Source organism: Balaenoptera acutorostrata, chromosome 8 (genome assembly GCF_949987535.1).
Source record: "Balaenoptera acutorostrata chromosome 8, mBalAcu1.1, whole genome shotgun sequence".
Classification (NCBI taxonomy): Eukaryota; Metazoa; Chordata; class Mammalia; order Artiodactyla; family Balaenopteridae; genus Balaenoptera; species Balaenoptera acutorostrata.
Window position 1 is genome coordinate 66709873 of NC_080071.1, and position 15586 is coordinate 66725458.

General features: G+C 35.2%; 1 protein-coding gene across 1 annotated transcript in view; it reads left to right on the forward strand.

Moving 5' to 3' along the window:
• Positions 1-15586, forward strand: part of PTH2R (parathyroid hormone 2 receptor) — a 108992-nt gene that overhangs the window by 52482 nt on the left and 40924 nt on the right. Inside the window, exons 3-6 of the mRNA XM_007187830.2 lie at positions 2976-3086; positions 3197-3318; positions 11071-11168; positions 14746-14935. Coding sequence (XP_007187892.2) covers positions 2976-3086; positions 3197-3318; positions 11071-11168; positions 14746-14935 — 521 coding nt within the window. The remainder of the gene's footprint in view (positions 1-2975; positions 3087-3196; positions 3319-11070; positions 11169-14745; positions 14936-15586) is intronic.

The following is a 15586-nucleotide window of genomic DNA, read 5'->3' on the forward strand; positions in this document are numbered from 1 at the left end:
GTGGGCCTTAAAATAGGAAGATTATTCTGGATTATTTGGACAGGACTAATGTAATCACATGGGTTCTTAAAAGTGAAAGAGGAAGGCGGAATAGTCAGTAATGGAAAAAAAGAATGGAGGAGAGACTTGAAATGTGAGAAGGACTTGACCTCCCTTGCTGACTTTGAAGATGGAGGAAGGGGGCCATGAGCCAAGGAATGCAAGTGGCTTTCAGAAGTTGGGAATAGCCCTCAGCTGACAGCCAGGAAGGAGATGGGAACCTCAGTCTTATCACTACAAAGAAGTAAATTCTACCAACAACTGGAATGAGTAAGGAAATGGATTTTCCCCCAGAGCCTCAGAAAGCATCACAGTGCTGCCCAGCCCTTGATTCAGGCTTGTGAATCTATAAGCAGAGGTCTGGCTGAGCTCACCGGACTTCTGACCTACAGAAATAGTGAGATAATAAATTTGGGGTATTTGAAGCTGCTAAGTTTGTGCTAATTTGTTATGGAAGCAATGGAAAAAATGAATACAGCACTCATTAAAAATAGTCTCTTTTGGGTAAGTTGAAATATGATATGGCTGATAGGCTCTCTTCTTGAAAGTTTCATACACAACTAATGGAGGGGAGTCCTGAAAAACACAGAGTGACAAACGCATGAAACAAAACAGGAGAAAATATTTGCAAAGGAACCAACTGACAAAGGATTAATCTCCAAAATATACAAATAGTTCATGCAGCTCAATACCAAAAAAAACAAACAACCCAATCAAAAAATGGGTGGAAGACCTAAATAGACATTTCTCCAAAGAAGACATACAGATGGCCAAGAGGCACATGAAAAGATGCTCAATATCACTAATCATTAGAGAAATGCAAATCAAAACTACAATGAGGTATCACCTCACACTGGTCAGAATGGCCATCATCAAAAAATCTACAAACAATAAATGCTGGAGACGGTGTGGAGAAAAGGGAACCCTCTTGCAGTGTTGGTGGGAATGTAAATTGATGCAGCCACTATGGAGAACAGTAGGAGGTTCCTTAAAAAACGAAAAATAGAATTACCATATGACCTAGCAATCCCCCTCCTGGGCATATACTGAGAGAAAACCATAATTGAAAAGAGTCATGTACCACAATGTTCATTGCAGCACTGTTTACAATAGCCAGGACATGGAAGCAACCTAAATGTCCATCAACAAAGGAATGGATAAAGAAGATGTGGTACATTATATACAATGGGATATTACTCAGCCATAAAAAGGAATGAAAGTGGGCCATTTGTAGAGATGTGGATGGACCTAGAGACTGTCATACAGAGTGAAGTAAGCCAGAAAGAGAAAAATAAATACCATATATTAATGCATATATGTGGAATCTAGAAAAATGATATAGATGATCTTATTTGCAAAGCAGAAATAGAGGCACAGACGTAGAGAACAAACGTATGGATACCAAGGGGGAAGCGGGGGTGGGATGAATTGGGAGATTGGGATTGACATATATACACTATTGATACTATGTATAAAATAGATAACTAATAAGAACCTAAGTATAACACAGGGAACTCTACTCAGTGCTCTGTGGTGACCTAAATGGGAATGAAATCCAAAAAAGAGGGGATATATGTATATGTACAGCTGATTCACTTTGCTGTACAGTAGAAGCTGTCACAGCATTGTAAAGCAACTATATTCCAATAAAAATTAATTTTAAAAAACAGACAAAATTCCTCACCCTCAAGCTCCTTAAATCCTATGGTTTAAGAAAATGATAATAAAATAACACTTAATAGTGGAAGGTGATGAGAGCTCAAGTGAAAAATATAGTAGGAAAGGGGATAAGGAGTATGGGTTGGGGTGGGTGAGTGGGGAATAAGCCAGGGGAGAGAGAAGATCCTGAGGGGCCATTAGGCCTTGGAAAGACTCGACTTCTGCTCAGAGTGAGATAGGAAGCCTTTGGAGGATTTTGGGCTATTGTGTGAAGAATAAATGAGAGGATAGCAAGAATGGAATTAAGAAGACCAATTGGGGACCATTGCAATAATTTAGTCTGGAGATGTGGTGACTTGGACCAGAGGTGTGGCAGTGGACGTTGTGAGAAGTAATAGGGTTCTGGATTCATCTCGAGGAGAGTAGAGTTTCTGAGAATTTTGTTTAAGATGAGTGTTAGACTCAAAGAAATTACTAGTAATTGGTAAAAAGGCAAGCCCAAATCTTGGAGCTTACCTGTGAAGGTCAATCTATTTCATGTGTCATATTTTTTAACAGTAATTTAAAAAAAAATCTAGGGTAAAAAATGTAGCTACAACTATGATAGACTTTTACTAACAGAAATTGTTCTTATCTTCCGATTCATCCCACCCTGCCCCCTTCTCCCCTTAGTATCCATACATTTGTTCTCTACATCTGTGTCTCTATTTCTGCTTTGCAAATAAGTTCATTTGTACCCTTTTTCTAGATTCCACATATAAGCGATATTATCTGATAGATAACTAATGAGAACCTACTGTACAGCACAAGGAACTCTACTCAGTGCTCTGTGGTGACCTAAATGGGAAGGAAGTCTGAAAAAAGGGGATATACATATATGTGTAGCTGATTCACTTTGCTGTACAGCAGAAACTAACACAACATTGTAAAGCAACTATACTCCAATAAAAATTAATAAAAAAGAAATTGTTCTCAATGAATTCTGATGTTTCTTATATATTAATTGCTATAACTCATATATATTGGAGTCACTAAAATATGTTTAGTTTATGCAAATCAAATGTTCCTATCAATGGGCCTTTGATGAGGCTAGGTGGATGAGTTTTGGGGTATTTGCATCATATCTACCCCATTCTAGTTTCCAAAACTACCGATTTGTTTTACAGTGCCTGTGTTGTACATAGGCAGTGACCTGAAATTTTGTATTTTGAATGCATTCATTCTCTGGTTCTAACTGCATTTTTGTTTATTTGCTTTTTAATTTTTTTCCTTATCAGAGGGAAATTGTTTCCCAGAATGGGATGGACTCATCTGTTGGCCTAGAGGAACAGTGGGGAAAATGTTGGCTGTCCCATGCCCGCCTTATATTTATGACTTCAATCATAAAGGTATTGAATTTTTCTGAAAGGATTAATTTGGAATAGAAATTTATTATTTTTTTTATAATGGACTCTACAAGAACTGAGCAGTCTCAGTGTTTTTCTTCATGTCTTCACAGGAGTTGCTTTCCGACACTGTAACCCCAATGGAACATGGGATTTTATGCACAGTTTAAATAAAACATGGGCTAATTATTCAGACTGCCTTCGCTTTCTGCAGCCAGATGTCAGCATAGGAAAGGTAATGGTATCTTTGTATTTGTGAACCCCAAAGGGAAAGCAAAAGGTTTTTATACAATTCTTGATTGTCAACCACTATTATAAAAATCCTTATATTATATGACACAAAGATCAAAAAAGATAAAAGCAAGTTTGGAATCTTTTCAGATACCTAGTTAAGGAAAGGTCTAGGATCTGAAACATTCTTTTTTTTCCTGTTTTAAGAAGTTAGTATTTTATTTTATTTTTTAAAAATTAATTTTTATTGGAGTATAGTTGCTTTACAATGTTGTATTAGTTTCTACTGTACAGCAAAGTGAATCAGCTATACGTATATATATATCCCCTCTTTTTTGGATTTCCTTCCCATTTAGGTCACCACAGAGCACTGAGTAGAGTTCCCTGAGCTATACAGTAGGTTCTCATTCGTTATCTATTTTAGGACCTGAAACATTTTGATATTTTCCTTAGGTTAGAGTGACCTGGGTGAGATATATGCATATATACTTATAAATGTGTGTCTGTTGTATTATATTATGTTTATATTACACTATATGATGCTATATTATTTATGTATAAAAATTCAAATTGGTAGTCAGCAACATGATGCATGACTTTTTTCTTGGTTACCTATGAATGGCTACATCTCATCTCACTCTGTATTCCTGGAGGAGCTTTGTATTTTAGAGATGTATCTTCCATATCATAAGATTTGCCAGCAGGTGATTTCATTAGTATATGAAAGATTAGAGTTTCAGAATTAAAGAGGAGCAAGGGGTGTCTTATAGGTCTTCTCACACAATACCTTAATTTTACACGTGTGAGTCAATTCAGAACCAAAGGTTAAGTGTTGGTCAAAGTGACACAGCTGGATCATGGCAGGGTCAGTGCTGTTTCCGGTATGGTAATCATATATAAATCTCAAAAACTTCTAGGTAGTTACTTTTAGGTTATATGTGGTGGATTAAAAGTTATGCCTAAATTCCTATCACGCAGACCTTGTCAGTAAAATGCATGATGCTATAAGCATATGATGCTAGGAATGAACATGGTAAGTTGATGTATAAATGATTTTATGAGGATCCTGAGAACAGTCGTAATACATAACTCTCCTAACATTAGACATTTTTCTTTATGCTTGATGATATTTATTTTTTGGTGGGGAGGGAGGGAGAGCAGTGGCAGAAGTGGTAAGTTGGAGTTTTCTTCGTTTGATTTCTTTTTTTTTTGGCCGTGCTGAGTGGCATGTGGGATCTTAATTCCCTGACCAGGGGTCAAACCCACACCCCTGGAATTGGAAGTGCGGAGTCTTACCCACTGGACTGCCAGGGAAGTCCCTGTTTGATTTTGCATTAATAGTCAGAACTTCCTTTCTTAACTTTTTTTTCTAACACAAAGCACTACCACCTTAATGACTCTTTAGTAAATTGCCAAAAGACCTCAGTTTTGTATTCCAATGTTGACATGCTTCTTAGATAAAATTAGTCAATGTGAGGAGACAATTATGTACTCTACAATGGAACCAAAGCCAACAATGAGTTAATATAAAATACTTCGAAATAATTTCAGTTTCATTGATATAAATAAACGTTCACAATATTTAGTATACTCTGTTATGAATTTGTGCATTAAATGATGACAAGTGCAAGTCTTCACAGCTTTTAAATGGCCATTAAATTATATCATGATTTTATTTACACTGAACTCTATTCAGAATATTACAACCATTCTTTTTAATTACTATGTATTCCAAGAATCAAAATAGCTAAGGATGGTGAAATACCCCAAATATATACTATTTTATATAAACATGATTTAAAAGTTAACTGAAAAATTTGATTAATTTTGTTAGTGTAAGTAATTTTATCTCCTTAATCAAAAATATAAAGAGTGTTTTCTATTGTTTACAACCCTTAAGCAATAATTTGAGAAAACTTAAGAAATGTAAATATCCTTTAATAAGAAAACTGGATACCTTCTAAAGTTTTGATATAGTGTCGGGCAAAATGATATTACTTATGAGATATTAATTATTAATGGTTATAATCAGAGTTTTTGTATAAAAAAAGGTAAAAATGAAAAAGTGCATTTAGAATAAATGCCACATCTTTACAGGGGAAATAAGGTGAAGATTTTTAAAACATCTATTGTTTTGTTCTTTAAATAATTTCCATATCATTGACTTGACAAAATGAGCTAATTACTTTTAATAAAAAAAGCGAGGAAACTCTTATGATGGACCATGAGGTTGTTAAATTCTTTAGAGTATGATATTTTAAATAGTAGCATACTGTACAAATTACCATATATCTCATGTCTAAAGGTTATATGGACTTTTGGACAGTAATTTAACAATATATATTAAGAAATTTCAAGGGGGTCATATCCTTTGATCTTATAATTTTACTTCTAAGATTCAAGCATAAAGATTTGAAGTGGGGGGAACTGAATGGAATAATATTCATTGAACAATTAATTATTATAATGAATATTCTGAAGAATTTTAATTTCCAATGAAGAAATGGTTAAATAAGCTCAAATATATATTTTGTGTAAAGAGTTTGTGGTCTTGGGAAATTCCTTTGTTATACAGTTACCCGGAAAAAAAAATCAGATAATAAACTTGTATATAAATTGGGAATGCAAATATTCAAAACAGTAGGAAATGATACATAGAAATAGAGTGAGAAGAAATACATGAAATACAGTGTTTCTTTTTGCTTGGTGGGAATTAGGGAATTTTTTTCCTTCTCTTTTTTGTATTTTACACATTATCCAGATATTTTCTATAAAAAGTTTAACACTTTATTAAGAGAAAATAATATGTAATAAATGTTTTAAAACAGGAACAAGAGACAAAGTCAGGATGTGGGAAGTTGCAACAATAAGAATAAGTTGAGTAAGATGCAAAATTAATAATTTGTAAAAACCTATCAGTAAGCTGAGGGTGCCAAGAAATCTGAATGAACCTAATTGCAGAAGTGGGAAAGCCCTTCTTATGAGAGAAAAGACCTATGGCTGCATTTATCCCTGGCTCTGCACCAGAAGAGGAGCAACCAGGCTATGGAAGGGGATAAAAAGAAAAGAACCAGACTTTTAAAACAACTTTTATCAGACAAGGACTGGAATAAGGGCTTAGAATTCCAAGGAACGAACCCCAGTCACAGTGAGCTATTACCCATCAGCCAGTTCTTTCCCATAAGCCTTCACTGAGTGTCTGGAGCCAGTGTGCCAAAGGCTGGGGTGGAGCAGGTGGGCCACGAGAAATTTCCCAAGATGTGCGTAGGACCCTCACAGAATGAGAGCTGTTTGCTGAAGGCATGGGACGGAACAGAGGAGCTAAGAGACATCTCTTGGGGGTATCTGCGGCTCTCTCTAAGTGCATGACCGCTGCAGCTCATAGACCAGGGGGAGGGCAGGAAAGCTGAGACAAACCCCCAAGATGACAAATCTCACTAAGTGAAAGGCAGCAGCCTGACGAAATAGAGCTGAGGAAGATCTTTCCTAGGCACAGGAGGTCTTTATCCAAAGCAAGGCAGTGGCTAGCTGAGAACTGGAGCAGAGCAGCATAATGGAGTGACATCTTCTGACATGCAGAAAGCCCAGGGCAGAGCTGGAGAGCAAAGTGAAATTTCCAGCAGCTCCAAAGCTGAAGGATGGTTCAAAAAGCAGAAAGAGTCCTTCTGTGGCTTGGAAAACTGTCAGATGTACTAAAACCCATATACTGGCCACTAGAGGCCGCTGGTGCTCAGATCCCACGGTCTGCTGAGGGAAAAGTCTCGAATCTGCTCTCAAAACCTAAAATCAGGATAAAAGGAATCATAAAAACAAAAACAAAACCAAAGCACTACAACAAACCCAATCCCAGTTTAAAAACAAAGTAATCCATCCTCCCAACCCAAGAAGCCTGGTAGAGGAAGAGGACTGCCCTTTTCAGGCTGTTAATATTACATACTCCAGTCCTTACTCTTCTTTTACCTACAATGCCTGTAGTGTAATAAAAAATTACAAGGTAAGGACCCAAAATCTAGAGTAAAAACAAAAGCAGGAATGATCCAGATGTTGTAATTTGCAGATGAGGACTTGATAATAACTATTATAAATATGTTAGATGATTTAGTGAAAAAGCATAAAACAGATGGGAAAATCAGCAGAGAAATGAAAACTTAAAGAAAAAGGAAATTGTAGAATTGAAATATTCAATTAAAAAATGAAGAAGTTATTTGATATGCTCAACAGCAAACTGGACACAGCATGATAAATATCAGTGAACCTAAAGAGAGGTCAGTAGAAATTATCCAACTGAAGCATTAGGAGAAAAAATAAATTTAAAAAACAGAACCATCTGAGACTGTGAGATAATATGTAATTGTCTAAACATATGTGAAATTAGAGGTAAAGAGAGAGGGAAAGAATAGGACAAAATAAATATCTGAGAAGGCAATAGACCATAATTTTCTAAAATGGATGAAATAAATCAATCCACAGGATCCAGAGATTCAGCAAACCCTAGGCAGGGTAAATAAAAAGAAAACCATACTTAGACACATCATAGTTAAACTGTTGTGAACTAAAGTAAAAAGAAAATCTTAAAAGCAGTGAGAGAAAAAGGGCACATTATATTCAGGGGAGCAACAACTAAAAAGATGCTGTGTTTTAGTAATAAACAATGGAGGCCAGAATACAATGGAATGATATCTTTAAAGTGATAATATTCATTAAGACAGAGGCAAAATAATGATATTTTTCAGACAGAAAAAATCCGAGAGAGGTCATCTTCATCAGACTTTCAGTATAAGAAATGCTCAAAAAAATTCTCTAGGCAGGAGAGAAATATACCAGATGGAAGCATAGATTGTCGGAAAGGCATGAGGAGTACCAGAATAGGTGTATATGTGGATAAAAATGACAGACTAAAATAATAAACAGAACTATATATACCTATCCTTATTTATTGCTATGTTTATATCTATCTTTATATCTATAATTTAATTCATTTAAAATCTGTTGACTGCTTAAAGCAAACATAATAGCCTCTTATTGGGGTTTATAAATTATGCAGAACAAAATCTAAAAGGGACAAAGGCTAGGGGAGCAAAATTGAGTACATGATTTTAAAGTTCTATTTATATGGTGAAACAGTTCAATATTACTTAAATGTAGGCTCTAATAAGTTCAGATGCATAACCAAGTCTCTATAGTAACTGCTAAAAAATAACACAAGTTTTGGGAATTCCCTGGCATTCCAGTGGTTAGGACTCCAAGCTTTCACTGCCAAGGGCCAGGGTTCAACCCCTGGTCAGGGAACTAAGATCCCTTAAGCTGCCCCCCACCCCAAAACAAAAGACAAACCCACATGTGAAATACTAAGAAATACTTGATTGATTTCCCCATCCCCTACCCCCCAATAAAAGGTAAGGAAGTAGGTACAGAGGAACAAAGAAAAGATAGGACATTTAGAATGCAAATACCTATATGTTAGATTTAAACCCAGCCATAGCAATGATTGTATTCAAGGTAAGTGAACTAAACATTTCGCTTAAAAGGCAGAGGTTGTCAGAATGAATAATTAAAGTATGACTCAGTAGTTTGCTGTCTTTGAGAAATGTACTCTAAATATAAAGATACAGATAAGTGTAATTACCAAGATGGAGGGACATTTCAAATTATAAAGAATCAACTTACCAAGAGGAAATAATCCTAAATATACATGCATTTAGGAGCTTCAAATTACATGAAGCAAAATTTGTCAGAGCTAAAGGGAGAAATAACCAAATTCCAGCATGTTGACATTTTAAAGAATGCCATTTTCTTAGTAATTGATAGAACAATTGGACAAAACCTTCTATAGAATATATTTCAAACAATTTGAATAAATTGACATTTATAGAATAATATACACAATAACTGCAAAATTTACATTCTTTTAAAGTACTCACCAAAATTTTATCAAGATAGAACATATGCTGGGCTATAAAACAAGTTTCAATAAATCTCAAGATTAAAATCTTATGGAGTATGTTCTCTGACCACAAAAGAATTAATTGAAAATAAATTAAAATATGTATACAATTCATAAATAGTTGGAAATTATGTGACCAATGGCAAAAGTTTGAACTGAATAAATATGAAAGCTCAATATATATAAAAAATTGTGGGAAACAGCGAAAGCAGAGTGTAGAGAAAGATTTATACTTTTCAATGTTTAATTAGAATAGAAGAAAGGTGAAAATTCAATGATCAAATCTTCCACATCAAGCTATATAATGTAATACCGAGAACCACCACCGAAAGCACTATACAAAAATATAAGTCAAAATGGAATTCTACAAAATGTTCAAGTAACCAGGGATGGCAGGAAAAGCAAAACACAGAAATGAAAAACATAACAGAAAATAAAAATATAAAATGACGGACTTAGCCTTAACATATCAATATTATATTAAAAGCAAATGGTCTTAATATACCAATTAACAGAGATTGAAAGAGTCTATAAAAAACATGACCCAACTTTGTATGTTATCTACAAAGTTTGAAACTCATTTCAAATATGATATATGTAAGTTACATGCATACCATGCAGTACTATGCAGAAATAAAAAAGAACAAACTTGGTATGTGTAACAACTTGAATGGATCTTGAGGTTATTACTCTGAGTGAAGAAAAACAATCTCAAAGATCATGTTCTGTATGATTTCATTTCTATAACATTTACGAAATGACAAAATTATAGAGATAGAAAACAGATTAATGATTGGCAGGTGATAAGGATGGTGGAGAGGAACAGGGTAGGTATGACTGTAAAGGAAACAGCACAAGGAACATCTTTGTGGTGATGGAATAGTTCTGTATCTTGATTGCAGAGGAGGTTACAAAAATTTTCATATGTAATAAAATGACACAAAACTGTAAAAACATGAATTGCACCAATGCCAAATTCCTGGTTTGATATTTTAGTGAACTTATGTAAGATGTAAGCATTGGAGGATACTGTGTGAAGGGTACATAGGACCCTTTTTACTATCTTTTCCACTTCTTTTGAATCTAGAGTTATTTTAAAATACAAAAAAAAAAAAAAGGAATGAGCCATTGATTCATGCAACAATATCAGTGAATATCAAAACAGTATACTGACAAAAAGAGTATATACTATATAATTCCAAGAAGTATAAGAACAGTTGAGAAATATATGAAGTACATGAACAGATAAAGCTAATTTGTGGTGACAGAAATTGTAACAGTAGTTACCTGGGGGTGGATGGTGGGTGGATTTCTGACTAGCAAGCAGCACAACGAACTTGGTTTGTCAAAACCCATCAAACTGCTCATTTTAAATTTGCACATTTTGTTTCATGTAAACTACAGCTCAATAAAAAAGCTAAAGAAAACTAGAACTAATATTCCAAAAGTGACATATTTTTTTTACCAGTTTTAAAATAGTCTGTAACATGTGTTTTATTTACTCCAAATATCACGTTAGATATACAGTTCCAATTAGTTAAAATGAACACTGTAAAAATACATGAAGTAAATTTTGTAACATTGAATTTGGCCTCACTTAAGCAAGAAGAAATGCCAAATATTTTAATTATATCTTTAACCCTGACTTGAATTTAGGGAGTAAAAGGAAGACCAGAAAAATAACCTGTATATTATACGAATGTGGTCACACGTTGCCTATCTTTAAAGAGGTTAAAAGCACAATTTTTAAGTTTATCTACATCAAATTATTTGTTCAAACCTGCTTTTCTGATTAAATCTGTTGCCCTCCAGCAAGAATTCTTTGAGCGCCTCTATGTCATGTACACTATTGGTTACTCTGTCTCCTTTGGATCTCTGGCCGTGGCTATTCTCATCATTGGTTACTTCAGGTGAGTGATTCCCAATCACTTTCTCCATGAAGGGGCAGTTCTGTTTCTTATTCATCAAAGACACAGACCTCTCATAATCTGTGTGCCTCCAAATACTTTTCCCAAACACAAGTTTCTGAATTCAGCCTAGTGTAAAATTATTTGACTTTGACAATTTATTTTTGATGAAAAATTCAGGGTTCTTCTTTGTTGTTTGTTTGTTTAAAAACTTAAAGCATCAAAGCAGTATGAAACCATTAAGCCAATAGATCTGCATTGTAGTATATTTTTGCAAAGTGACGCAGACTATTGTCAAGTGAGTTACAAAAATTTTCACTCATGATGTAAAGACTTATTTCACTTTTCCCAAGTGATTTTGGTGCCATGGGACAGAAATTCATTTTAAATAATCTCTAATTGATTTGATATCATATATAAAGAAATACTATATATTGCTTTTGCTGTGGTTTAATTTTTATCCACTTAAACTTTTGTCTAATTCAATTCAACTTAATCTAAATCAACACAGAATTTTGAACGCCAATATGGAGATAAAACAGTGGACTATGTGTATAGGCTGATGCTTGCAGCTGGTTTGTGACACAAATAGCTGAGAAAACAATGAGTTTACAGTTTGAGAAGTGCTGTGATTCAGGTGGCTTATAGTGATTTGGGAGGACAGAGGAGGGATAAGAGAGAAGACTTCCCAAATGAAGTGACATCTCAAATGACACATGAGTATACACAAAACTTAACCAAAAGAGGAGACTGAGGAGAGTTCCAAACCTGTTTAGATCAAGAAAAAGCATGGAATATCTGAGAATTGAGAATTTTGCTGTAGGCAGGTGATGGACACTGAGGCTAGAGGTAAGCAGGGTTGGGAATGTATTGAGACCTGTGTATGGAATCTGAACTTCACCCTAAGAGCCAGTGAGGAGCCATGAAGGATTTTAAGCACAGGAGTGACATGGAACGTGCATTGTCAGGTGGAGTGTGAACTGGTGGTAGGAAGCCCATTTGGAAGATGCTAGTAGAGTCATCAGGACAAGAAAATGGTGGCCTGGCCTAGGGCAGTGGCCTTGGGGATTGGATAGAAATGGACAGTTTTGAGATATATTAAATTAAGATTGTACAATTGAAAAAATTTAGTGCTAAATTATATGCAGGAAAAGAAGGAGTGAGGTTAGATGATACATTAGAAAATAGAAATAGAGGATTTAGAAATTAACAGAAACTATAACTAAAAGAAAAATTTTATATTTTGTTTCCTATTATCTTACAATCTTCTCTTCCTTGAAACTTCTCATACCTATTTCCTAGTTTACTTTTCTCCTCTGATTTATAACTGTCTAATGTATTATCTGATGTTTTACTTATTTATCTTTTTATTTTTTGTCTCTCCCTCTAGAATGTAAAGCCACACAAGAGTAGGCATTTATTTATTTCTGTTTGCTCATTGCTGCACTCTCAGTAGTACTTGATAAGTCCTGGTGCTCAGTAAATATTTGTTGAATTAATAAATAATGACTAGTTGTAATATTCCAACCACTTCCAACAGTTTCTCATATAGTAGTGGTATAGTGGTGTAGTTTATATTTCCAAAGCTTTTGCTTTATTGATTTACTAGTCCATTGGTTCAACAAGCGTTTTTCTCTATCATGTGATAGTCCCTTTTTGGTATTGATGGAGGCCAAGTTAAGATATGTTGAAGACCAGAAAAGTAGTATATACACCATTGAGAGAAACTGACACATTAGATGATTATCAATTAAAATATTATTAGTACTGTAATGCAGGTTTCATAAAGGGCTTTGGGAATACTAAGGAACTAGTCTAAAACTAACAAGATAAGGGAGAGAGATTTCCCAGAACAACTGGTGTGTGAGCTGATACTGAATGATGAGAAGGAATTTGGCATATTCCAAATGATGGAAACAGAATGTACAAAGGTCAGAGGCACAAAGGAGCAGAGTATACGCAGGGAATATAGAAGGGTCCCATATGAATGCAGCATTTGATGCATAGGGGGGAGTGGCCATATGGGAATGGCCGGGGAGAAACTAGATTTTGTGGCATTAGGTTTTACAGACTCTTGTCAAGGGCTTTGAATTTTGTCTTATAAGGTAGTGTACAGGGAGCCAATGAAGTTTTTAAGTAGAAGGGTAACATGATCACATTTGTGGGGTTGTAGAGGGGTTCCTCAAAATAGCCTCGTGAAGTTGGCTTGGCAGGGATGATCTCATTTGAGAGACAAGAAACTGAAGCTCAGTGTTCAAAGTCACAAGGTCATAGGTGGTCCAGCTGGAAACAGAACCTTCATCTTCTGACTCAGATCCAGAGTTCATTCCATTACATCAAAGTTAGCTGTGGTTGTTCAGAATAATAGATATTTATGAGAATAAAAGTTACGTGAAATTTCAGGAGGATACAAATGACTAAGTAATAATTCCTCAGTTTACATAATAGTTTATCAGAGTATTTAACAGTAGATTCTTTCTATATTATGAAATATAAAAATATATTACTGGATTAAAACATTTCTTCTTTTTCTTCTGGATTAAAACATTTCTTACTTCCTTATACTTGAGTACTTTGTCTTTTCAGGAAGAGACGTAGTATCAGTGTGTTCATTGTACACGAAAGCTCAGCTTTTTTTTTTTTTTTTTTTTTTTTTTTTTAAATGATTTTTTTTTTTAATTTATTTTATTTATTTATTTATTTATTTATCTTTGGCTGTGCTGGGTCTTCGGTTCGTGCGAGGGCTTTCTCTAGTTGCGGCAAGTGGGGGCCACTCTTCATCGCGGTGCGGGGACCGCTCTTCATCGCGGTGCGCGGGCCTTTCACTATCGCGGCCCCTCCCGTTGCGGGGCACAGGCTCCAGACGCGCAGGCTCAGTAGTTGTGGCTCACGGACCCAGCTGCTCCGTGGCATGTGGGATCTTCCCAGACCAGGGCTCGAACCCGTGTCCCCTGCATTAGCAGGCAGATTCTCAACCACTGCGCCACCAGGGAAGCCCGAAAGCTCAGCTTTTTTCATAGTCAAGCAATGGTAGAGCTGGGCCTTTTGACCAGATTATACATCCCTTTTCCTGGTGTTTTTGTTTTTGTTTTAATCAAACTTAAAAGAAATCTTTTTTTTTTGGAGTTACCTTTCTGTACTAGTTGATGCTGCTATATCTACTCCTGAGTATGTTACTGACTTAACTTGTGTCTAAGATCCTTTTATAATTCCAAAGCTTTTTATATTAAAGGAAGCTTGTTTTCTCTCTAACATTCCTAGGAAATAAAATGGCGTAATTCTATCAAAATATCTTACTTTTTCTTATAGAGAATATATTGAAAATGTGAACATTCCAGTTTTAATAAGGCTTACCCCTGTTCAAGGTGGTTCTCCATCAATTATTTATTACCTTAATATATAGTATAATGTAATGCTATAGTATAATATAGCATAATATTTAACACTGCATAATCTGCATAACCATGGTAGCCGATCAGGATAAATTTGAATCTGGGAGGAGTTTGAGCTCATTTATGTATTTTCTTTCTCCATTTCTAATTTTATTCAACTCTAAATACTGAATATTTTCTCTCCATAGACGATTGCATTGTACTAGGAACTATATCCACATGCACTTATTTGTGTCCTTCATGCTGAGAGCTGCGAGCATCTTTGTCAAGGACAGAGTGGTCCATGCTCACATAGGAGTAAAGGAGCTGCAGTCCCTGATAATGCAAGATGACCTACAAAGTTCCATAGACGTGCCTCCTGTGGACAAATCACAATATGTAAGTGTTTTCACCATGAGCCCTTGCATGGCTCACCACTTTCAAAAGTAAAAAGCCCACCTGCAAGACCAGGAGCTTGGGATTTAAAAACCCAGGGCATTTAGTTCCTTTATTGTAGACTCAAAGACTTGTTCCCAAATAAGATTCCATGGTACTTGATTCTGCTCTTAAATGTCCTGTTGTTATTTAGTAAGTAGAATCACCCAATAATTCAGTTAATGAGAAGCATTATCACCATTGAAGCAATATATCTGGAAATTAAGTAGAATAGATTGATTGTATTGATGGTGTGAATTAACGCTGTCGGTATCTTTGCCCTTTGCCATGCAGTTCATTGGTATCTCTGCTGATTCTAATTCTGGATTGGCTTTGTGACTTTTTAAATGAACTAGAATGAAGTAGGTGTGATGGTGTGTCAGTTGAGGGTAGACCTCTATGAGTGAGCCTAGCCAAGATTAGCTGAGCTTTGCCCAAATCAGCAGAATCATCTAGCCAATCCATAGATTCATAAGACATATTAAATGTTTATCATTTTAAGCCATTAACTTTTGGGGCATACAAAAGACCAGAATAAAATAAATTCATGGTAGAATGATGGATAATTTTTCCTCTTTATGCTTTTCTTTATTTTCCTAATTTTCTCTGATGATC